This window comes from Mus caroli, unplaced genomic scaffold (assembly GCF_978045245.1).
Source record: "Mus caroli unplaced genomic scaffold, Mus_caroli_1 scaffold_4, whole genome shotgun sequence".
Classification (NCBI taxonomy): domain Eukaryota; kingdom Metazoa; phylum Chordata; class Mammalia; order Rodentia; family Muridae; genus Mus; species Mus caroli.
Genome location: NW_028227259.1, coordinates 95,331,684 through 95,358,026, shown reverse-complemented (window position 1 = coordinate 95,358,026; position 26,343 = coordinate 95,331,684). Strand labels below are relative to the sequence as shown.

Genomic DNA, 26,343 nt, shown 5'->3' with positions numbered 1-26,343 from the left:
ATTTGGGAATGAAATCACTGCTCAGAAGGTTCGTTCAACACCGGCAGCATCCCAGCCTGTTTCAAGATCAGAGCGACCTTCCCGCGCTACAGAAATTATTATTTATTGATGGGGTGGGGGAGAGATACAATTTCTTTAAGAACAAGTCAGAGCTACTTAATATGACCAATAAAAACAAACCCAGTGGCCTGGGTAATAGACCATCTCAAAATGTGAATCACCACAGCTAGACACAAGCTTTTAACCACTTTAATTGGCATAGTTATAATTGGTATGCAATATGTCTTACAACAAATGTAGATATGATGTCATCAAATATCAAAGAAGTTGCGCACCCTCCCATCTTTAAAAGATGTCAGCTAACTTTACTCCAAGAGAGCAACATGACAATGAGTCAATACAAACTAACGCTTCTGAGATCAAAGTTGAAATGGTACATCCATTTGCCCTCAAAAGAAGGTTAAAGGCAATGAAGGTGAATCAACGTGCAAATTAGCATCTGGACCAATCACAAAATTCATTTTCAAGATGCATAGGATCGAACCATGCACCCTTGCAAGCAAGACGAAGGGCAGATGACATCAGATCATAATCTACTCCTCCGAGACCTCGGAGTGTGAAAGTCAGAGGCCTTCTTCTGGAAGTGCTGAGGCATCCAGGTGTGTCATGCTAACCTAGATCCTGATGCAGGTCTGTGAGACCTGTGTGCTGGGCCACCTTTTCAGCTGGAGGGGAGACATCCTCTGTGGTCCCAAGAACAGCTAACTCAACATCAGTCAGGTGCGCGGGAGGGAAGTTCAGAGCTCTGATAGCCATCTGAGGTGGCCGTGACATTAACCATAGTTTTACAGAGTAAGTAAAAACAGCACAGCAGTATAACAGTGAGTAAGAAACTGAGATCACTTATATTTCTATATAATACTTGAAATGTCCGTAAATAGTTTTTCTCCAGAAACTGAAAACACTGTATACACAATTTCATTAATCCTCACAACACATCTGTGAGGTAGGAAGGGGTAAAGCCACTATGAAAGCATCACCCCCATTTTATAAATGAAGACACAGCTGTGCAGGGAAGATAGGGGCCCATCAGGGCCATGGGAAAAGAAAGCATAGTTGCCTACCATTCTTTGACCATTTGCAGTCCATGGAGAAGAGGCTCCAGTTCTCTTTTTGCTCCTGACTTTCTCTCCAAAGCATTCCGGCCAGTCCGATCCATGATGGGGCACAATTGTTTGGATCTACTTAGGGGGACCACCAATTTCCCTTGTGTAGACTTGAACTAACTCTCCCTGAGGTAAAGGACATCAATTATTGGCATATATTTCAGAGGTGTGTGTGTGTGTGTGTGTGTGTGTGTGTGTGTGTGTGTGTGTAGCAATGTTTGTAGAATAAATATGCTGAAACCTTTTGGCCAATTCAAAAGCAGAAAAATGTATTTGGCAGAGTCCATTCTCACACTCACACACTTTATAGTAACAAACACGCTAGGGAGCTTTGAGGGAACACTGCCGGTCACCTTGTTGTATATGACTGCTCTGTGTTTTGCTGAAAGCAATTAGAAGGCAATCAGAGCACTGACAACCACATGTTCATAGACAATGGCATCCTTTGGTGAAAAAAAAATTCTTGCTGTGTCTCTGGTTTCTAACAGGTAAGGGGTCTTGGGAGGAAGCTGGTTTTTCTGGCCTAGGATTTATTTTACCTCAGAAGCCATATCTGAAGTATACTTCCCCCAAGGTGTTTATTAGAAAGCTTTGTGTCATGTGTCAAAAATGATTTTTGGTGGACAGAGGACAATGACACGCAGAATCCTGGTGTGTACTGGTTTGTTTTTTGCCTAACCAGAGACCCGTGAAGGGGTCAGGGTAGGAAGGCCAAGTGTGATCAGAGGGCACACCCTTGCAAGGTCTGTCTGCCTGTCTGTCTGTCTGTCTGTCTGTTGCCTGTTGGGTGTTTCATATTCAGGGATATCTTAATGTCTGCAAACCCATTCCTTGTTACCCACTCTGCTTACAGGTTCCCTTTAAGGACTGATCTTTCCTTTTGGCACTTCTGAGGTTTAGGAAGGAGTTACTTCAAAGCCTGCGGTGGTAGGTTGTGGGAAGTACCCCTGCTTGTGGACTTTACACCAGAGGGGTTCAAGATAGCAATATGAGAGTGTTTTTCTTTAGCAGAGTAGTGGGGGAAGAGGTGGGAAGATCTGAGGAATGAAAATGGATAGTTTGTTGTTCCCTGTGTCATCATAGGAAAATTCAACCTAGTTTGAGATACATACTTTCTCCTCCATGAAATCAGGACTCAAGATGGCTAGGTGCCATCATCAGTGGTTACAAAAGAACAGCAGTGCAGCCCTGTAATCAAGCTCTCGAGAAACAGACATAAATGAGGTAACAACAGCACAAGCCAGAAGTCAACCTAGCAGGCAGCAAATTGAACACTTGGGGGAAAGAAATTGATGTCTCACTTTGTTAAAAATGAAAGTGTCTTCCTGATGCCAGAATGGGTTTTTGTTTGTTTGTTTGTTTGTCCCCCCTACCCCCATCACAAGGGCATTACAGTGAATGGTCTCAGTGTCAACCTTTGATATTTCCGACTAGGACGTTCTTTGGGTAGGAAGGTTGTCCTGAGCCAGGCAGGGTGTTTAGCAGGATCCATAGTCTCTACCCCTTACTGGTGCTCCCAACTAACAAAGTAACAATAAAAAAAAATGCTACTAGACATCCCAGGTAGGAGTAGGGGATGGGAGGGGTGAGAGTTACACAATCACCTCCTGGTGGGTCAGAAGTGAAGAAGCAGATATTGGCAAAGAAGAACGATCGCTTCTCAAAATTTGTTGTACAGGATTTGAGACTGCACACCTGGAGGTCAATATTCACTTATTGAAAGAAAGAATGAAGGAGAACACACAGATAGTTCTCGATGTCTCCGTCCTATGGAAGCCAGTGCTGCAGATAGCATCGTGCCTCTCTTAACTTTTTTTTGGAATAGCATACAGCCATCATCCAATACAAACAGCAAGGCAGTGAAGCAGTTGCTGCTTTATGGGTGTGGAGCGAGAGTTCTATGGGTACCTCCAAGCTTTAGATATCTCCCACTCCCATGGAGAGCTGGCTCCTGCTTGCTTCAGGAGGGTGGGTGGTGCATGTAAGCTTTTGTCTTCCCCTTCTCCCCCCATCCCTTAGACTCCACATGTCTCTCCCTGTCTGCTCTTCAAGCTCACCTCCCAGCTTTGCTTGTGGCGAAGAAACTTTCTTGAAAGCTATCGGGTTGGGAATCCCTGCTGCCTTTGAGTGGCCTAGGTGGGGAGAGCAGGTTGAAAGCCTGCTGATTGACAGCCTGCTGTGCCACCTTGCCCTTGCCCGCTGCTCTCCTCCTGGGCACGGCCTCTTTTATCTTTCATCAATTAGGCAGCTCAGAATGGTCTTTCTGCTTATAGGACTAAGTAGGCATCCTGTCAGATACAACCAGGCAAACAAGGATTGAAAAGGAATCCAGAAGCCCCTGCTCCTTCCACACAGAGTGGTAGTCTCCCGGGATGTGTTCCTTTCTCCTCACTGATATTTAATGTCATTTCCTGTAGAGAACGTTAAGAAATAATCCAAACCAAAAGATCCCCTAAAATTAAATCCCCCACCAAGCAACTCCCAGCCCCTTTCTTCAGTCCTTTCCAAAGTGGCTTCCATGATGGGAGACTCTGCAGCCCCCACCTCATGGTATCTGGCTTGGTCAGTGCAAAGATGGTCCGTGTCAGCTGCAAACCGGCCTCCACCACCGGCTTTTCCGAGATGGTTCTTTTGTATCAGAAGGGAGACATTCTGTAGTAGCAGCCAGAGAAGGGGAAGGGGAAAAAACAAAAACAACCATACCAACAAAAGAGGGCTCGCGATTGTCGTTCAGTGTACATCATGTACTTGTTATTATTCTACTGGATAAGCACTTATAAATAAAGGACCGTTACTTCTTGTCCTCGGCCACCTTCCTTTGTTAAGAGTCATCGTAGAGAGGGTTGTTGTAGTTTCCCCAGGACCCGTAGTCATGGTCGTCCAGCAGCCTTCCGTAGGAGGAGTGCCTGAGTGGGAAGAAGAGGGTGGGGTTACTTGAGCATATGCAAATCTGAGGGCACATTAACACCCTGCAGCCCGAACCTAGGAAGCTCACAGGTCCATGGGAGGGAAAGATAACATCATCCCAGCAAGATAACCCTGGACCACATAAGCCCTAGTTACCAACCAGCTTCTGCCTAGGGGCTTGTCTATCCCTTTCTCCTGAGATTCCTGTGTCTCTCTTTCCTCTGGAGTGCGGGAGTGGGGAGAAGGGTCCATTTCCACAGCTGCCCAGTAAGAAAGGGAATGGGAACTTGGGTCCCAGGGTCTTGATGTAGGTCCCGAGGCTAATTTTCTGTGAAGTAATATCCACACAGCCACAGCCACTATTGTGGTTAGCACAGATCGCCGCGGGGCTTTGCTGTCATTTGTAAAGTCTGTCTCTATTAGTTCTTTTAGTAGATCCTCAGAATCAAGGCTGAGAGAAAGAAGTGTTTCTCTGATGAGGGAAATGGTATTTGGGAAGTTTGATTGACGTGACCCAAACTATCCAGCTGAGCTGTGTGTTAGATTCCCCACCTCCATCTAAAACTAGAGTTTTCAGACCTTGGATTCCCCTGGGTCTGGTTAGCCCCTAGTTTAATAGCAAAATGGTCCCAACAGGCTCTAGGACACTTAAGTAACTAAAATCGGATTGCCCTCATCTCTTTCCTTAAGATCTCTGAATGGCTGTTCCTGTAAGCCAAAGTCCTTTCAATGGTTCGTGAAGTCATAAAGGCTCAGGAGCATCTAGTTTTCTGAGAAAAATTAATTGCTACCAAAGACCCTTGCTCCCTCAGCTCCAGGTGTACTGCTCTTTCTGTCTCCCATGAGCACCCTCACCCCAGGGCCTTTGCACGCACTCCTCCCTTGCTCATGCGTCTTCCAAAATATGCTTCATGATTTATATAATTGTTTTGTAATTACTTCAACCAGACTGTATGTCTCATGAGGGTAGAGATGATGTGCCTGTTATGTTTATTCATGGTTCTATTTCTAGCTTCTAGAAGATGCATGCAGTAAGTCATCCAGAATTGTCTGTGGAAGATACAGTAACCGAAAAAGACATGTCTTGAGTTCTCACCGAAGTCGATCTGTTCATAAAGGTGGGAGATTTCCTGGGAATGGCATGGTCATTTAAGGACTAAAGAGAATGACAGGATTGGAAGAATGCCATAAACAAGCATGCAGTGACCCTGAGGTCCATGCTAGTATACGAATTCTTACGTGTGTCATAGCCTCCCACAGCGCCAGTGTCCATCAGAGGCTGTTTAGACTGCACTCTTGCTGGGCTAAGGTGCCAATTAGACTCTGGAAACCTGAGGTATAAGAGCTGAATCTAGATCCAGGGGGCTGAGACCTGACTAGAAATCATGGATGCTAAATGCAGTCCTGGACATGCCCACTCCACGTAGTCTTCTCACAGCCAGGTATTAAGCAAGACAGAAACACAATCCAAGGGTCACAGAAAGCATCCACTCCACTTCGGTTGGTTGCTCAAACACTTGCTCTTGCCTTCCTGCAGCTTACCGACATCAGCCAGGGATTGGCAAAGAGATGAATGGCATTTAGCAAGAACCAGGTCCGTGCTGTACCCGTTTCTGAGTTCTGACGTAGCTCCTGCAAGCTAACTCAGTGGCTCCCGTCTATATCCTGGACGACTTGAAAATGTTCCACAAAATAATTGGTTTACACTACCAGCTCACAATATGTATGTATGTGTGTGTGCATATGTGTGTGTGCATATGTATGTGTGTATAGGTGTATGTATATGTGTGTATATGCATGTGTGTGAGTGTATGTATATGTGTATTGTGTGTATATGTGTGTATGTGTGTGTGTGTGTTTGTGTGTTTGTCTATGTGTTTGTGTGTGTGCATATGTGTGTATGTGTGTCTATGTGTATGTGCATATGTGTGTGTGTGTATGTGTGTGTGCATATGTGTGTGTGTGTTTATGTGTGTATGTATGTGTGTGGGTGGAGGGAAAGAGAGAGAGCATAAGGAGCAACCCAGACACACTATATTGCCTGTTTATATACAGGAAAAGCAGAGGTCATTTCGGTAGGTGAAGATTACGAGCTGCACACAGCCAACTCTCCAATTACTTGAAAGCCTCCAGTTCTAACCAGACCTGAATGGGATGGCTGAGAAGTGGGAGCTGCTGGGTGAGAAGATCACATGCCAGGCATCTCACACGGGGCTGCACCCTCTCTTCCAGCTCGCCTTTACTGCTGTAAGTTGGCAAGCAGTCCACAATAACCCCATGTCTTCATTCATGGGGAGCCTCTGCTTCACCTTTGAAGTTAATTTGATTTCTTGTGGCATTTTAATCTCTTTCTTATAATTTTATTCTCATAAGCTGCCAGTTTGGTCAATAGATGTACAACTTGAGTAGGTTTCTTGACCCCTTTGTTCCTTCATTTACAAAATGGTGAGTTAAAAAAAAATGCATTAAAGTTGTTGGAAGGTCTCAATGAGGTAATGCATTTTAAAGGCTTGGCACACAATAAATATTGGCCAACATTGCTTCGTAATTTTTTATTATAATGAAACTTATACAAGCCCATGCTAAATCTGCAAACAGTAAAATTGAACTACTGAAACTGTGCTTTAGGCATAGTAATAAATACAGTTTCTGATATTACTGTTATTTGAATCTTATAAAAGATCATTACAGGCAGAGTGAGGCCAAAGGGTTAAAACTCCTCTGGTCACCAAGCCTTACAGTCTGTGGTTATTTTAGGCACTTGGGACAAGGCTACACCTGAGTTTGCTGTACTGACAGTAGCATCTGCTGCAGAGACACGAAAAAAAAGCACTGGCCTTGGCTTCCGTTTTTCTTTGTCTTTACATTTGAACAGTGCATGCTGCTAAGTGAGGAAAGAGATGCAAGGGAGGTGGAGCAGCCAAAATGGGGGGAAATAAAGTGAGAAAAACAGGAAATGCTTTGAACCTGCAGGGTTGACTCTGAATAAATTCAGGGGCCGAAACATGAACTGGGTATGTTGGGGTTCGAGGTAGACGGGTAAATCTGATGTTGTTGTGGATGGAGGAAAGGACATAGCTGTGGGTATGGGACACAGGGAGGCTAGTTAGGGAGCATTTGACCCTTTCTGACGGGCTGGGCCAGTGCTTCTTAAACCATGGCATGAGGTGATTGGACACGAGGAAGTTTCCAGATGGGCCTGTGTAAGCAGAGTCTAAGACGGAAAAAGGGAAACTTCCCCCTACTCCAAACATTAGGAAAGCAGGCATAAAGGAACTTAGATGGTTTGTCAATGTATTTAATGGGAGATTCAATAATAAAAGTGCCTCTTGCCTCTGTCAGCACTGCTTTATCTCAACCTGAAGAGCAGTTGGTATGAGTGATGCCATCTTGCTCATGTGATTTATCAATACAGATGGGTACCTGCCTTACATCACAATGTTTTCCATTTGCTTCAAATTGTCTCCCCTTAAATGAACTTCTTAGGGTCAGACTACATCTTACTTTCTCTCTAAATATCTGCATGCTTAATGTGTTGCCTCTGATGCAGTGGTTATAGTGTAAATATTTGAAGGTGACTGTTTATGTCTAGTAGCATATAAATAGCGGATGTTAAGGTTGGTCAATATTAGAAAGGGTTCTTACGGCTTGAGGCAACACTGGCAAAATAATAATAATAATAATAATAATAATAATAATAATAATAATAATAAATCTCAGTAAAGAAAGCCAGAGGTCAAAGGCTCCTCTTGACTTAAAAAGAGGAAGGAGAAGAATGATGGCCGGACCCTGTGCCATGCTGTGGTTTTCCGGCACTTAGTTCAGTGCCCACAGTGTCCCGCTCAATGGCACCTATGCCTCCTGTACTGTACAGTGTCCTTAGCTAAACGCAGAACCTGAGAGGGAACTAAGGAGCAGTCTCTTATTTTATCCTCTCATCTTTTTATCAGTACCTAATTGTCCTTGTAGGTGAGTATAGCATCACGCTTTCTTTGTGTTTAAACAGACTTTAGAGAACACCTGATGTTTGTTCACGGGTACAGCCCAGCTCTTGGCAAACCTCCACCTAGGTTGATGAATTCACCCCCAGTCCTCTCCTCTACCAGAGGAGACCTCACTTTTCAATCATTAGTGCTTATCACAGCTGAGCAGGAAGGAAACACAGATATTAAGACCGGACTTAGTTCAGGGGAGATTGCTGCAGTCATTAGCTGTTAGTAATTAAGCATCAGACTCTTATCTTCCATTAGCAAAGATCTCCATGAGACTGTTCCTTTGTCCTCTTTCTGTTTCTACCAGTGGCTCCCTGTTGCTAATTGTTCCATCTTTGCCTAGCTCCCTTCACTGAAAAATTAGTCTAAGGGACCCTGTTTGGGAAACCAGGGGACACCGTGACCAACTGAATACACTCAGATGCCTGTTCTTAGGGACCTTACATTCTGGGATGTAGGCACAATAGCCACGTTACAAGGTAGGTGGTAGTAAGTGACATGGGGGGAATTAAAGAAAGGCATGAGGAATCCCCAGTGGGAGGTGAGGATTTCAGTTCTGAACAGTGCCCAGAGAAGGTCTCATGAAGGTATCACTTAGCAGACTCCTGAGAGATGAGGGATGAGTCCTGTGGATCGTCTGGAACACATTCTAAAGACAGAGGTGGCAATGAGGGCAAAGGTCTTAGAGCCAGGACATCTGTGTGGCATCTACCATGTCCCTAATAAAAATAAAATCAACTTTTCATGTTGAATGTTTCATCCATGGAAAGGTTGCAGGCAATACTGATGGTGGATTCCATCAGTCCAACACACAGCGTCATTTAAGGTCAGTGCTCGCATAACTGTCTGTCCAAGTTAGGGCATTAACACTGCATCATAATCTTAAAGCTGTGAAAATTGAGGCCACGGGGACCAGGATTACTCAACAGCAGTCATGGTAGCAAGTTGGTGGCTGATGATCACAGCTCAGGTTTTAGCAGTCCTGCCTCTTTCTATCAAAGTCCCAATGATGGGCACATTTCCAAGCAAACATTGCTTTCAGTATCTCTCACAGCCCATTTTTTTCCAAGCTAGTATTTTCAAACCTATCTTTCAACAATCAACCCCCTTCATTCACACTTTCACATTTGCTCTTTCTAGTTTTTAAAGTTAGTTATCTGTGAGAGGCCATCTGTCTGACCATTGCCACAGAAGAGGGCTGGAGGCCTCCATCTCTGTCAACAGATCCAGTGTGAACAGTGATCAGAGAGTGGCTCCCACTTCCTCACTCTTAGTTCTTCCTCATTTGAAATAAATATTGCTGTCACACCCCAACTTTCTCACCCAGATCATTGTTTCATCCAAGAAATGTCCCAATGGAATTATGGCATGTCAGCTTTGGCCAGAGTAGAGGCTTTATATGGCTCTGGTGGAAGAGGCTGGGACACATGGCTACTTTCTGGAAAGCACATGGAACAGAACAGGGAGGTGCATCCAGGAACTCGATATGGGGAGGGAGGGTTGGAGGAGGCTGCTTTGGAGTCATCACTTTGGAATTTAAAAAGGGATGAATCAAACACCTCCTGGTTTGTACAGAGTCACAGAAGCATGAAGAGACAGGGCTGTATGTCTGGGGGAACCTCCACAGCAAAGTATCTCTTACAAAGCAGAACAATTTAAAGTATGTTTCTTGGACCCTCAGCTCCAGTATCCTTGATGGGCTAGCTAAGAATGTAGATGTAAGGGCCCCATACAGACCTTCAGAATCAGACTCAGAATCAGGAGCTCTGGAAATTATCTATAATATGCTCCCCAAATAGCAATTTTATACAGCAAAACCCAGAGAGCCACAGAGGTGGGGATCAAGTAAACTAGCCATCCAAAATTTCCAAAAGCTAATCTGAAAATATTCAGCATATGGATAACAAATTCTAAAAGATCCTGACTGTCACAGCTGGCCAGGGCTAGTCATTAAACCCAACAAGCAGAAGCAATCTGCAGCCACTGTGAGATACAAAGCAAGACAGAGAACTTCTAACAAAGGCATCTGAAGAGCCAGGCCCTGCTGTGTTGAAAAATCAAGTTCACATTTATTTTTGTGAAGGGCTACCTAGTCACAGCTTCATCCACTTCTGCAGATATGGGCTCTTGTGTAGGGAGATTATCTCCTACCTGAGCAGATCTGAGCAATTTAAACAAAACAGAAGTGACTTTTGTACCGCACTTCAATCATCACTAATTAAAGACACCCTTTTGTAAGAGGTAGGGAGGGCTTGCTTCCCATTAAATTTGCAAATGAGCCTTGGAGCAGAGATTGCCTGAGACTGTTTCTGCTTATGAATGTCTAGCACGAATGCAATCTCATTTATAAGCAGCATCACATGAAAGCTGCCACACAACACAGGGTGACACTCCTGCTCCATCCTCTTTGTCCTTTCTCCTATGCATTTGTGTGTGTGTGTGTGTGTGTGTCCACCAAGTGGGGATGCCAAGGACATAGTTATTCTTCCAGCCTCATATTGGAGCTTACCATGTATCATATTACATGACATGCACAGTTCTGAAACCAGCGGATGCCACAGTAAGCAACTTCATTTAGTGGCGCCCCTCAGCCTCCCCACTGAACATGTGTGACTATCCTAATTTAGTCTTCACCACACTCTGGAGTTAAGTGTTTTGCTATAGTCCCATTTTAAAGAAGAAGACAGTGTAGACAGAGACACTTGCCCATTGGTCCTGTGCTTACCGCCATGCTGTGGTCTCCTTGGACATTCTATATTCATCACCTCAACCTTAAATGCATCTTGACAACGACAGCAAAAAGACTAGTGGGGTCTTGAACTTGAAGGAAGAGCTCCTATCTCCCCTTTTCATGAGAAACTGCTGCTGGTCAAGGTGGGCCCACAACTGGAGAGCTCAAAGATGCTCAGGGCAGTTCAGTTGTGTAAGCCACAACCCTTGATGGCTCAGCTTATTAAAAGATACAATTCTCCAGGCAGAAGACTCTGTGACAAAGCTCGAGGTCATAGGCCACTGGAGAGTGGAGTGTTTAAGCAGATGGCTAATGAGTTCATCAATGGCTTGGAGGGAAAGGGAAAGGCGCCGAGCCCTGTCAGCAGAGCTTGCAAGGGGCACCGTGTTTGGGAGGTGAGGGTGCATTTGGCAGTGGCTTTGCACTCATAGGGCTCTGCTAGGGCTCTAGTCTGAGGATCTAGGCCATAAGCTAACAGCTCCCTTATGGCCTGGGACTCAGTTAGTGGCCAACTGATAAGAGTCCATCTGATAAGAGGTCAGTTGTGTGGCGTTGTTCTCAGAAATATGAGATGAGAGAAGCAGAACATGCCCAGTGTTACACACGCAAGTGCAAGTTCACTTTGTGCATCCACACACACATACACATGTACATACACATACATGCACACTCACAAAGTGGGGGGGAGGCAGACATCAATGGAGCTGTCTATGTGTTTGATGGAGGATTAATGAGAAGCATTTCCCAAGAATCTGGCAAAGTGATATTTGAAGGGACTTAGCGTGGCCTAAAACTCATGAAAACAATTAATCTCCTTATATTGCCATTTCTCCCCCCAAAATGTAATGGAGAAGTAGAAAGGGGCTTTTTGTAGGGAGTTTCTAAGGCCTGTGTGTGACTACCTTATCCTTATGTTTATAGTGCCAAGTCTGGGTAGATTAATAGAAAGTAGCATCCTTCTGCTTGCACCACTGTGGACCATCTTTATTTGAAAAGGAGAGACGTGGGAGGGAGAAGCAGAAACTCATTTTACATCGGGTTTTAATTTAACATTTTGTACATTTTTCATAAGTGCACAGAGCAAACAGTGATGGCCTGCTAATTTCTAAGTGTGGTACATTCTGTGATGGCAGGATGCTGTTACCTCACTCACGTGTCTCCATCCATTGTTTAGAGAGATGCCTGCCACATAGGGCTGGTGCTCAGTAAGTGTGTGTGTGTGTGTGTGTGTGCATTGTGTATCTGTGACTGTGCTACCAAGATTCTTTCTAGCCTACCATTTTGCCAATGATGGCAGAGGGCCTGCTCTTGGGGGCTCTTGGGGCATTTTCATTTTTCCTTGAAAACTATCCTTTGTACCTGGTAGATGGAGGCGATGTGACAAGCCACTCATTCTTGATGCCATTATTAGACTGATTTGACTTCACATGCTAGCAAATGAGGTAATATAAGGAAAGGAAGAGGGGGACTGCTTAGATGGGGCTGGGCTGGGGTGGCCACAGGAGTTGAATGGGTTGCTGAGTGGATGTGTTCACTATAGAGAGCAAACTCAGGGGAGGCAGGAGAGGTAGATGCTCTTTGAGGAACACAGCTATGGTAAAAGAAAGTAAAAGAGAAGTGTGTGTGTGTGTGTGTGTGTGTGTGTGTGTGTGTTTGTGTCTGCTCTGTGTGTGACTGGTGTATATGTGTATGGTATTTGCGTATGATGTGTGTGTCTGAATGGTATAAGTGTGTCTGTGTCTGATATGTGTGTTTGTATGTGTATGGTGTGTGTATAGTGTGTGGTTATGATGTGTGTATTTGTTGTGTGTGTATGTATATGTATGATTTGGCGTATGGTGTGTATGTGTGCGTGCATGCACACAGTGCTATGCGACAGTGTAATCTTATCTTTTTCACTTACTATTTGAAGTACCACCTTTGTGTCTATTGAGCTTATACATGAGATCTAGTCCATGAAGCTCGAATATTTGTGAAGGAGGGAATAAACAAGTAAATAACTATATGAAACATATAATAAACATTGACAGCACTGGGGGTGAAGTAATGAAGGAACAGAAAGGATAAATGACAGGACCCCAAACTAAGGAAGGGAAATCTCTTAAGAAAGAGATGTGCGTTCACAGCCAGGGCACAAGAACAGTGGGCGTTGGGGGGGCATGGAAGACCAAGGGTCTGGGAGGGCGAGAGTGGTTTGCTCTGAGAACTGAAGGGGAGCTTAAGTCTGGACCTCAGTAGTGGAGGGTGACCAAGATGCACTGGGTACCATTGGGAGGGCAAAGGCCAGGTCTGAAGGACTTCCAGGCCAGCCGGCGGAGCTAAAATTTCATTCAAACACAGAGAGGAGCTCCAAGGGGGTTTTGAGGGGTGGGGTGATGGGGTTGAAGGAGTTCCCAAAGAGCTGGTACCAGCTGCTATAAGACGATGCACTGGAGGTCTAGGAGGCCATGCTCATCCCCAGAACAGGTCCTCCTGTCCTGTGCTACTGCACTCTGCTGGCTGGTGAGTGAGACTGCCACAGGCCATCTGCCATTTATAGCTGGAAGGCCACTCTGCGTGGGTAAAGTGGCGTTGAGGACTTCTGGATTTTAGAGTGAGAGGAAACAAGGATGGAGTTTGAGGAATACTGTAACTTTCTGTCTGGCTAAGGAGTGCAAACCCTCAGCCACTCTGTATGTTGACCACTTTACAGATGAAACATGTTTTGAAAACTAACAATATAGAAACGTAATTGGGGGCCAGAGCTCAGTTTTCTAGAAAGTGCTCTATTTCCCTTTTCTCTTGAGTATATTTGATTAGACGAATAAACACCCCTTGAATAGATGGATTGCCAATCAAATGATGAGTGTGCAGGACACCGGGACTTAGTAACCGCTGATCCTGCCCTCTACCCCAGCCCACAGGAAGCTCTGGTTCCCAGAGGAGGTGTGTGGCTTTCCCAGAGCAATGGAGTGATTTCAGGGCAGACGTCTGCACAGTCTCCAGACTCTAGGTAAACTTTATCCCATGATGTCATCATGCCATCTACTCAACATTTTCTTCTTCAAACCGTCTGCCCCTGACTGCTGTGCGGTTGGTTTACTGGCCACATTACTTCCCTGCCAGTATTTCTGAGGGATGGGATGCCCACCACAAAAGGAGCCCATGGCAAAACAGCCTTCAGCCTGGAGCCTCACAAATGGAATCCCGTTCTTTTCAAAGAGGAAAGCGTGACTCACCTGATCTTCAGGTATGCTGCACCTCCAAACACCAGCAACACCACGGCGATGACTGTCACAGTGATGGCGGCGATGCTGCCTGTGAAGGAGGAAAGGCCCAGAAAAGACAATGAGGGCTAGCTTAGGGGGTTTAGAGTACACAGTGCCTAACCATGTCTCCCTTGAAGGATGCAATGCACCTCATACTGTTCTAGTCAGAACGAGAACGAAACCTAGGGTTTCAATTCTGTTATTGAACTTCAAACAAAAACACAAAGTGAGGTTCAACAAATGGTCAGTATTTCTTTTAGCATTTATCGTGACTTGTTGGATGCTCTGGAATGCAAAGGGCAGTACACAGTAATACCTCACAGTCATTTGAAGAATGATGGAGGTCAGTTACCAGCACTTTGTCTGTAGGGGAAGATTTTAAATCTCCAAGGGTTTTCTTTTCATGTTTTGTTGAGTCCCAGGTGAAATATTGGGAGAAAGGCATCCTGCTCAAGTGCCACTAGGAGGTAAGGCATCCTAGTTTTCAATAAACTGGAACTACACAGCTGTATCAGTAGTATCCACTCCAAACAGGTCACTTCGGTAGGAGATGTGCAAATTTCAATGATCTCATCAGATTCTCATTGTTCCTCTTTGAGAAGTGTGAGCAGCTTCTACATTCAAATGGTCCATTTGGATGACAGAGAATTAAGTCAAGTTTTGTATGCAAAATAAGGTCAACTGTTCAGGGAGCACTGTTTTTGTTGTCCTTGTTGTAACAACACTGGTACAAAGCAGTGATGTCAACCTGTGGGTTGTGACTCCTTAGGAGTCTCGTATCGGATAATCTGCATATCAGATATTTACATTGTGGTTCATAACTGTTGCAAAATTAGTTATGAAGTAGCAACAAAATAATTTTATAGCTGGTGGGGGCGTGGGGTCACCACAGTGTGAGGAACTATATTAAAGGGTTGCAGCATTAGAAAGGTTGAAAACCACTGCTTCTGAAGTAACACATATGCTTTATGCCATAGCTTAAAATTTGGTCCCTAAAGTGATTATTAATGGAAGGTAAAGAGACAGGCAGAGAGATGAACCTTTTAAGCACATGTCCCTATAAAAATAACCATCCCACTCTAAATATATCTTTGAGGTCCAGCACTCTTTCTATGTGTGTTTTGGACTAATGGAGTATATATACTTTGCTTTTGTTATACCTTAGAAGTGTTAAGGATCAATTGGAATCTTGTCCCCAAATATTGCAAAAGACTTTTGGTGTAATTCACCTGCTTCCTATGTAGGTACACTACTTATTGCTTAAACAAATGAATGGGAGCTGTTCTCAAATGCCTGGAAAAGAGCTGAGTGATCTGGACTGAAATATATAGATCCATGTGTGTGTGTGTGCATGTTCCTGTGTGTGTGTGTGTGTGTGTGTGTGTGTGTGCATGCCTATGATTGGCTGTGCAACTATAAGCTATTCATTTATCTGGGTTCTGCCCATCTCACACGATTTTAATACAGGTAAATGAGATGCCACACGCACCAATCAGAAGAATTGTCCAAACACACGACCCTGCCATTTCCTATCTTCTGTACAGGAATCTTTCTCACATTCTTAAAGATTTCTCATTTATAAGTTATATGGCATCTCTTTTTGTTTCCACCCTGCTTCCATGTGTGGCTTGTGCTGTTTTCTCTCTCATCCCTTCTACCAAAAGAAAGCTCAGAGTCTAAAGACAAAGCTACTCCTTAACTCTTTAGTAATTCCCCTAAAATTCTAGATGAAAGGCAGCCCTAGGCATCCACATGACTACAGGAGAGGGTCAAGGGTCATTGCTAACATGAATACAATGAGAAGAGTTTGCTAATTTCCATGGAGACTGGCCATAGTCAACCATTTCAGAGCTTGCCTACTCCAGGACAGTGTGCGTATCTATTTCTTTACTTCTAGAAGGCTTTCGAGTCAGATGAGTGTATTTAACAGCATAGTTATCTTCCCCTTTTTATGGTATTAGGTAGATCGTGGTGCTGATTGCTGAAATGTCTAGATTTGGTCAAGCAGAGAAAGCCTGAGGTCAGACAGATCCTCTTATGAAAAACCTCCACTCCTATTTTGAAAGGTAGCTCTTAGCTTCTTGGCCTCCAAACTGTGCTAAATTAGAACAATTCAAAGTTCACTGAAGCTCCTTAAGAGCTAGGAGCTTTGAAAGGGAGGGTTATAACCACAAGGTAAGCTGAGGGGGCAATTTGAAGATTCAAAAAAAAAAAACAAAAAAACAAAAAAACCACCACAGTCATTGCAGCTAGGAGCAGTTAAATACTAGCCTCTTCATTTAATTCCCCTCCTCTAACACAAGGAAAGGAAACTAGGTGGCTCCCTTAAAGACTCTCCCCATACCTCCTGACCCTAAGGATGACTTAATATAGGAAGTTGTAGGCCTGACCTTCTTCAGAGTTTCTTGCCTAATTCTAAGGAGCTGGGTGTCCTCCAACTCTGCCATTTCCCCAGTTTATTTATATACCACCTCTTTTAAAAGTAAAGCAGGCAGTTCCTCCAACTCAAGAGCTGTGTTTTTCCATGAGACAGCAAGCAACAGAGTGGCCTGCTCCTTCTTTATGTCACAGTGGCTCATGGTGGCTGTCCAACTCCAGGAGCTGTTCCAGTCTCCTCGTGGGCGTCTTCAAGGCTACCTATTCCAGACCACAAGTGACCTCATCCTTATTACCAGAGATGGAGATTAAATGTGACATTTTACCTGGTAGTCTACTGTAGGAAGCTGGATAAATGGCTCTTTAGAGGGTTGGTTCTACCAGTATGAGGCAAAGGGTATGAGGTAACATAGTTTGTGCTGAAATTTGGGACCTTCTCATGAACTCTTCTGTCACCAGCCGGCTGTTCAAAGGGAGTGCAATACTCTTCCCAGCTCCACTTTTCACCCCAGGAGCTGGAGTCTTCTGGAAGTAGATCTTTATCAGCTGGAGCCCAGAAGATCCTGTTTTCTGAGCCTTCCCTTAGCAGCTGTGGCCTCAGGGTCCAGTCAGGTCTGGCCTGAGAAGCCCCACCTACTGCTGGGATTTGTGTGCTCATGCACGTGTGTGTGTGCCTGTGTATCAGCCTCTAAGCCCCAGAAAGCAAGCACTGTGTTCTGTGGCAACTGAAAGCCTTTGTTTTTCTAGCTTCTGAAAACAGATGCTGTGCCCCCTGACTTTTGTTTAAACTAACCTGGAATTCCCCTTCTCGTCTTGTTCTCACTTTTTTTTTTTTCCAAGATGGGACATGCAGAAGAAAAAGGTAGAAGGTGTGGTTTCAGGGACAGCTTTGCCTACAGGGAAGGCAGAGGACCTCCTGGGCTGTCCTGAGAAGGGCTGTAGGGAAGTTTGCTGGCATTTTAGTTCTTCCGCCTCAGGACCCATTATTCTCAGACCAGGTGTGACTCATGCCATAAAGCTCTGGGATGGGCAGACCTTAAAAGAGAACTGGAAGAAACTTATCTGAATATTGTGTAAGCCAAGATTCAAGATATCCTCCTGTGCCAGCACATTGCACTGTGCCAACATGTTCTGCCTAACCAAGGGTCTCTTGAAGAGCCAAACACCAAAGCTTCCTTAAATTTCTTGCTACCCCCAAAGTCTGGGATTTCTCAGAGTCCCCTGTTTGTGGCTTTCATAATGGCCCAGAATGAGAATAAACGGGCTCACAGCTCCTATCCTTTGCAGGCAGTTACTTTGGGCCAGCTCTTGACCATGAAGGTTATACCTCTCATTTGACTCTCTTTACAAGCTGAATGGACTTACACACACACACACACACACACACACACATTTTATAGATGAGGAAGTCGAGGCCGAGAACAGTTGAGGTCTTGGTTAAAGTTTTACAGTTGGTAAATCATGGAGCTAACATCTGAACCGAGGCTTATTTCACTTGCCCTGTGCGTTTTAATCATTACTGTGCTAGTTATTTCCTATAGCCTGTTCCACGGACTCGTCTTCTTGGCATGTTCCTTTGCCACCCTCTTTTTTATTTTCTTTATAACTACATACCAATGCTTCTTGAGAAGTTTTCCCAGATGATTTGAATACCTGACTTTGTGTCTGGATGTTCTTGCATCTCCGTGTCTCCTTTTTTTTTTTTTTTTTTCTAACACTGGATTGTGTTTTTAAGCTATTCTAGGCAAATTCTAATCACATCCGTCTTGAATCTCCTCCCATCCTTTGTAATCCTTGAGCACCAGGTGCAATCTCTAGCCCACAGTGGGTTCTTAACACTGTCCTTCAGTATAGAACCGCTAATTGCATTATTGACAAGAATCATGATAACCAGAAGTTTTGACCCCAGTCACTGTACTAAGAAAGTTCTTGAACACAAGCTTCACACCTATTCATCCTGGAGTCCTATCTCTAGGACACCGTCTCTGCTCCACCCTAGACTTTCACCCTCCACACTATTTAATGGCAACACTCTATGAATGACCTACTAGGTTGACTGGAAGGAAGGGAGTTAATTTAGTAATAACTGGTTAGACTAGGAATTGAGCTGTGTAGCAAACTCCTAGAAGGACCTGCCCCAGGTCAGAGCTGGCCAGCCATTACTCTGTTTGTCAATGCTCAGAGGCAGTCCTGGAATTGACATTTCAAGGGTGCCCACTCCCCATGATTGCCTTTAAACTACAGATGTGTGAACTGTTGTCTCAAACTTAAGGGCTCTACATATGTCCTTGCTGCCTCCTGTATCAGTTGGCCCAGAATTGCCCACTTTTAGAATCTTCTTAGTAGAGAACTCCCCACCTCAATTAAATACAAAAGGAGCCTTTCATTTGAGCTTTTTGCTGGAAATATTTGCCAAATGCACCCAGAGTGAAAATGCTGGGGCAGATAGGGTGGATCTAAGCATCCTGTGAATAAACTCGACTAGTGATTTCACAAGCATTGTTCGAGAACATGGCAGGTAGAGCAGGCAATGGAGGAGTGTAGGAGGATGAGGAAAAGATAAGTGCTTGGCTACTGTTTGTTTGACACGTGAGCCACACAGAGTGTTTAGTTAATATGTGTGAGCGCTTGACCAAGGTTCTGCGTATATGTACACACTTCTGCCGTATTTAAGAAATGTTGCTAACAACTCTCTCAATGGCTCTTCAGTCTTATCATGATTCCTTTCCTTCTTCCTGGTTCAGAAAGTCAGGAAGAAATAGAAAGGAACAGGTGGCCACTCCAGAGTGTGCAGCAGCTCCTTCAGTCAAGGTCATCAGGAAGAGAGGGACAATTTGCCCTGAGTTCTTTCTCTTTCAGAGTGTCTGTCTGGGAATGTGTTGGGGGGAAGGGTTTAGTGCCAGAACAGCATGTGTCTGAATTTCCATTCATTACGGTAGGCTTCATCATTACAGAAGTGACATCCTTCCTCTTAATAACAATGATAATAACATTAAGAAACAACAATAGTACAAATTAGTACAATTAGTACAACTAATGCTTTTCTGCCTTAAGCCCATAAGCTTCAGCATTTTAGTATATTTACCCCTCGTAAGAACTCTGTAAACTAAATACTTTTGCTATCTCCATTTTACAGATGGAGAAACTGAGGACAGAGGTGTAGGACCCCACAATATGTTGATCACCAGAAGGGCCGGCTACAGGACATGCTGGCTTGGCATCTACACTGCTTGCTACTGTTCCTGCCACCCTGGCTGTAGAGCTGTGCCAAGTCACAGCCTTTGCTCTGGACATCTTGTCTGCTCTCTGTTGGCTCTCAAGGATCACAGTGCAATTCAGGACTGTGCAGTAGTCTGGGTCTGCCTATAGGCACTATGAAGATGAGTCAAAGCTCAGTAATATCTCGATAGTAAATAAGCCTGCATGTATGGTAACTGGCATTTCTTTGGTGGTGATGTGTATGTTTTAGGAAGAGGATTATGGGACGCAGCCACAAGTCACAGGATAGCAAGTTAAAAGTAAGAGGGTTCTTGGCACTGGTTTTTACAAGCTTGGAAGGCTGTATTGAATGAACTCCCTGGTCTCACAGGGCCATTTTGGATTGACTCTTGATTTCCTCTTGATCTAGGAATGTGGAATACAGAGAAATCAAGCCAGTGGCTTGCAGAGACAAGCATAAGTGTCTGGGAGTCACACAGGAGAGTCCAGGTTTGGATTGGCAGATAGGGAGGTAGGCAATGTCAAACTTTGTATTTCTATCTCTAACAGACAAGTGGGTCTAGAAAAATTGGAACAAGTTTTGAGAAGAGAATGAATCATTTCTCTGGATGAGCAGGATTTGGAGAGACAGCAATGAAGGTGTGTGGTAGAAGCTAGCTAGGGAAGAACAGACAGCTAACATTTCTGGGTCAGCAACAGGCTGGAGACAGAAGCATCCTGACCCAATGTCTTATCTAAAAAGGATTAAATCCTTGCCTTCTGCCTCTAGAGCCACTGAGAAGAATACACAGAACTGTTTTGTGAACTAGCACAAAGGGAGAGGGGTTAAACTGATATCTGCATAGCTAGTCTCTTTACTTCATGAACTAGGAGGTGGTGTGACTTTACCAAGGTCACATGATTCACAGAAATGGATCTGTCTTAGTTTTTGTTTCCTTTGCTGCGAGAAGACACCATGACCAAGGCAGTTCTTATAAAAAACAACACTTAATTGGGGCTGGCTTACAGGTTCAGAGGTTCAGTCCACTATCATCATGGCAGGAAGCATGGCAGTGTCCAGGGAGATATGGTGATGGAGAAGGAACTGAGAGTTCTACATCTTGACCCAAAGGTAGCCAGGAGAAGACTGGAGCTTGAGCATTAACAGCCCTCAGAGCTCACCTACACAGTGACTTACCTCTTCCAACAAGACTGCATCTATTCTAACAAGGCCATACCTCCTAATAGTGCCACTCCCCATGGGCCAAGCATATTCATACCACCACAGAACCCATAAGAAGGCACAATGGAAATTAAAAGAGGCTGTGAAAAGTTCTATATGCCCAGGAAAAGGTCTCAGAGATTTCTGAAGCTCAGGGGTGGTATTTGATCTTAATGGTGCTAGACAGGTGTGGGAACCCCAGGAGCATTCTGGGAAGAGGCACACAGTTTTTGTTGTTGTTGTTGTTTGTTTGTTTTGTTTGTTTATCAAGAAACTTTTTAAATACAATCCCCACCAGAATTCATCTCAAAGGATGGAACTACCTTGAACCCTGTTTTCTAGATATTTTCTTTTACTTTGGTGTAGTTGATATGATATCTTTAGCTGTGGGTACTTATACATGTTTGCATATTTATATCTAAGATATCACCATGAGATGTACTGTTATGCTGATGATTCAAGTGCACAGGACTTGCCTGCTCTTGATTGGAAGTCCCTGAAAGCCAGAGATACCAAGCCAGGTTCATTTATTTGTCTAGGCCTAAAGTAAGTAATTCATAAAATAAATTCTGATTTATTCTGAAACATAGCTAATTTATTATTAATTAATTAAAAACTAATTTCAGAGCATGTGTGGGGACATGTGCATGTTCATATGTATATGTATGTGTGCATCTGCTCATGTATGCATGTGGAAGTCAGGGGACAACTTTGGGTATGGCTCCTCAGGAGGTGTCCACCTTGCTTTGTGAGATAGTCTCTTCTCACTTGGATCTGAGGTGCAATAATTAGATGAGGCTAGCTGGCCAGTGAGCCCTAGGGACTGCTTGTCTCTTCCTTTCTAGCACTGAGATTACAAACATGTACTTCAGTGCCCTTTGTTTTAGGTGAGTGCTTGGGTTTGAACTCAGATCCTCATGCTTGTACACCAGTGCTGTACCAACTGATTCTTCTCCCCAGCTTCAGAGCTGGTTTTAATCACACTTTGTTAGTACTTATGGTATAAGGAAGAAAGCTCCTTATCATCATATGATTTGCATGAAAATCAATAGAAGTGTTTTAATGAATACAACCTAAGTTTGTCTCTACACATTCTTCCTTTTCTCCACCAAACTCTTTCCAAACCTTTAAATCATTGGTTTACTATGTCATCTGCTCAAACACAGGGTAAGAAGCCAACTGATCCAAACTAGGCAACTGTTATCTATCTGGAGTGTTTTCCCTCCTTTCCACTCTTTTCCAACAGCTGGCGAACTGGGCAAGAGGGCAGATTGGCTTCAGCCTCGAGGCCGGGGTCACAACTGTACTTTCACACTTCACATCATTTGAGGATCTGGTTCAGAGACTAGTTTTCCTAAAAGTTCTGTTCCGGGCAGGGAGACTGCTCAGTCAGTTAAGGCCTGGCCTCACAAGGAAGACTTGAGTTTGGATTCCCAGCATCCACATTAAACAGCTGGGCACACCTGTAATCTCAGTGCCAGGGAAGCAGAAGATGGGTGTATCCCTGGTTCACTGGTAACCACTGAAGCCAAGTAGGTAGTCGTCAGCTTTAGTGAAAGACCATGTCTTGAAAAGACATGGAGAGTGACTGAGAAAGAGAACTGACTCTGACCTCTAGTTTCCTCATTCACATACACATACAAATACACACATACTCACACATGCACTCACACACACACATATACACATTCACACACACACACACTCACACATGCACTCTCACACACACATCCACATTCATACACACATACACAATACACACACATACTCACACATACATATGCATATACACAAACATACATATACACACACATATACCATCCCGATAAATAATAAATAAACACTGTTCTACATAAAGCATACAGCTAAAAACGAGTAGCAGAAATGTTAATCTTGGATAGGATGACGAAAAGCATGAACTCCAGATTCATGCTCTTTCCTTTCAGCCTCATTCTTTCATGGGAACACAGCCCTGCACTCACTGGAGCTCAGGCTTGCAATTAATGAAACCATTCTGGGCGGCTCTCTGTTACTATGGTTTTAAAGTTTCTTCACTTCACTTACAATTACAGTCTTTTCCAACATAAATGAGACCTCCTTCTTGCTTGGAATTCATTTTAACTACCTGTTTCGATCGCTCAGTCTCAGCTCACTTTTGACATTTGTAACTCGAGCTACCTGGGGCTTCCGAGAATAGCAATGGTCTTGCTTATCCACTGTTCTCATAGCTTAGCGCTGTCTAAGCTGATTGCCACAGAGCAACTCCAGGGCTGTCGGGAGCACAGCTCACGTTGTTCAGTTGACCAGAGGGTAAGCTCCACACCCAGTCTGCAGGGAATGAGGATTATTAGGGACCAGCTTGGGTGTCTCAAACTCCCAAGTCATCTCTTTGAATATTGCCTGCAGGGGTTGGGGGTGGGCAGAGTTCTCCCCTTTTGCTAAGTAATGCACTTGTTTATTGTTTTTAATTATTACTGTTTCAGGTCATTTGTCTCAGGTCACTTGTCCCAACAGCTTTGAGGCCAATGACATCAACATAATTACAGTAATCCCAAGGAATCAGCAATCTCCTAAGAACCATTAGTTAAATTCATTCTTGTTCCCCATGTAATTAATCAGCCGGGTCCCATAGGCCTGCTTTCAGACACTGTATTTACCAAGTTTAAAGTTTCCCAGACTCAGGTCTCTGGAAAGAAAACTAATTTCTCAACTGGGACGCAAGTCAGGGGAGGGTACAGCTCCTTCCTGTTCTGCCTCCTCGGGCCCCAGGACCAGGGTTTTCTCTTGTAGCTCACTGCTTGCTTCCCTTCGGCCCCAGAGACTGCTCTCCTCAGCTGCATTTCAGCCCCATTCCTTTCAGTTTCCCAAGTGAAAGTGTCACTGTTTCCAAGGGGAGCAGTGATTCTCTATCGCACCATTTGGATTATCATTCTCTATATTGTCCGGAAGGCAGGTACTTCCACGGGCTTTTATTACCCGGCACTCACTGTAAGTGTCCCTTTGGGAGTCTTTAAGTGGTTTATAAACAGTCTTCAAGCTAAGAAAACTAGTCTACAAGCATCTGAGCTAGCCCCTTCCCCCCAAATTAAGGGTCCAACCATAATAATATAAGCTGACATAATTTACTGCTAACTTACTAGAAGAACAATGGTTCAGCGATCATATTTCATGCTAATAAGTATCTTACTGAATAGGTACAATTCTGTGTGTGCCTTCATCTTGAAGATGGTGTTCAGGGATGTTCAGACTCTTACCCCAGAGTCCCTCATATAGCAACAGGCACTGGAGAGAGCTGAACCAGACAGTCTGATGGTGGGGTTTGCACCATCATCTGTATCCCTGCAGCCTGCCTTCAGAGTTGTTCCATACTGTCTCTGTATGGAAATGTGCTACACAGTGTATGATAGGTCACTTCTACGGACTTTGTGAGATGTTTTCATTTTAGCATAAAATTCGCCATCGTCTTTAGGCCAATGGTCTACTCTTTGAAGGTCCTCCATCTAACCATGAATGAAAGACACTGTAAAAACGCCATCTGTTATAGACAATACTGTTTTTCCTAGGATTGAGCAAGCAGGCATATCATCAACTCAGCGTCACTTACATATGTTCCCAGCACAATAGTCGAGACTCAACTCCCTGTGATGAGATTTTAGAATCTTTCCTGACAAAGCTGATGGGTTGATTGATGATGGGCTACCCTCCATTTTCCAACTAGTTATTCTACAGCTAGAAAGATGCTCTCCCAGCTAGAAGCTTCTGATGGTTTAGGGTAGAGAGGAGATTGGGTTTATCCTTACCCACATCTCCCAGTGAGCCACCTAATGGCATTGTCTGTGTTTATACACTCACTCTCATTTTCTCAGTGGAACATTTTCAAAACCACTGTTCAGCTATCACCCATGAAAGTCAAATCTAAAAGAGAAAAGAAAAAGTGTTCTACAGAGGCAGAAATTCTCCAAACATAATCAAAGACAGCACTGGGGCAATTAAAATGCACAATGGTTGTCTTGCTACTGGATGGCAGTATAAATGGGAAATAGCTGATTTTATTACCTTGACATATATTTTTCAAAGGGTATCTTAGAAATACATCAAAATTAGATTAAGGTTTAAGCATGGAAGGCAAGTCAATACGAGATTGTGTTTTAGCTGAAACAGAGTCTAATAGAGTTCCCGTGGGAACTAGCAAGATTTGAAGGTTAGCATGAGTTCAAAGAACTTGGCCTGTAAGAAAAAAGTGTGACAACAGTTCCTAAGAACAGTCATAGCAGCCACAATGTTCATGGTAAGGCGTTAAGTGGGCATCAGGATGTGGGCAAAAAACAGGTGTGTTGCAGGTGAGAGTGGATGGAAACTCATCACGACAGCAGAAATCACTTCAAATGGACTGTGGTCTTGAGGGAGCGTCAGAGGTTTCTTTACATACACAGGTGGGGGTGTTCAATAATCGGTTTTGTTTTTTTTTCATTTTCAATTCAAAGCTCAGAACTTACAGTTTCTATATAAAACTACAAAGGTTCATTTGTTGAGTATTCATTGAACACCTACACTGAGCTAGGCACAATTAGGTGCTAGGAATATAGTTCTGAGTCAGAAGAGCTTCCTCCTATTCCCTTGTGTCCTGAGAAACAGTGATGGTCACAAACAAAGAGCCATGCAGCTTAGTTTATCATCCTACTGTGGAGAACGGATTCATGTGAGCTGCGATAAATTGGAACTGAACGCTAGGGACTGGATTGGGAGTCGCATAGGAAACTTCCAGAACAGGCAATGTTTGAGCTAAGATTCCAGACCTGGTTTGGAATAAACCAATGAGGTACTAAAGAAGGTTCCGGCAAGAAACATTCTGTGGAAGATGGCCCTAAGTCAAGAGGAAGACTGAAGAACCCGGGAGTCAGCAGTAGAGGAGGTGCTGAGAATGAGAGGAAGGGGTTTGGATGCCACAGGGGTGACAGGTGGAGGTCACCTAAAGTGAAGGCTTAGGGGCTTCATGCTGAAGGCAGAGACATTGATGGAGGCTGGTGATGTGCATTTGTTTTCACGGCTCTGGCTGCTCTGTCGATAACGAGCAAGATGGAGGAAAGGCACGGTGGAGAGGCTTCTGCTGTGGGATTTTGAGAGCTCTGACTGAAGAGTGAGAGGAGATACATGGATGAGTTTAGGAGCTACCTATAGTGCAATCTCTGTAATACTTGGTGGACCTGGAGAGATGGCTCAGTGGTTAAGAGCTCTGGTTGTTCTTCCAGAGGACCCAGGTTCTGTTCCCAGCACCCACTGTGAATCACACAACTCCAGTCCCAGAAGATCCAGGCCATTGCACACAAATGGTATACAGGCATATGTGAAGGCAAAACACTCATGGACATAAAAATAAATAAATAAATAAATAAATAAATAAATAAATACTTGATAAAGGAGAAGATAGGATATAGGAGTCTGTTGGAATATTGCATTCTGATACATTCTAAGCATTCTGAAAATATGTTAAGGAAGGGCTTAA

General features: G+C 44.0%; 1 protein-coding gene across 1 annotated transcript in view; it reads right to left on the bottom strand.

Moving 5' to 3' along the window:
- Positions 1–233: 233 nt before the first annotated feature.
- Positions 234–26,343, bottom strand: part of Parm1 (prostate androgen-regulated mucin-like protein 1) — a 115,000-nt gene continuing 88,890 nt past the window's right edge. Inside the window, exons 3-4 of the mRNA XM_021163493.2 lie at positions 14,015–14,093; positions 234–4,072 (exon numbers count right to left, since the gene is read on the bottom strand). Coding sequence (XP_021019152.1) covers positions 3,988–4,072; positions 14,015–14,093 — 164 coding nt within the window. The 3' untranslated portion in view covers positions 234–3,987. The remainder of the gene's footprint in view (positions 4,073–14,014; positions 14,094–26,343) is intronic.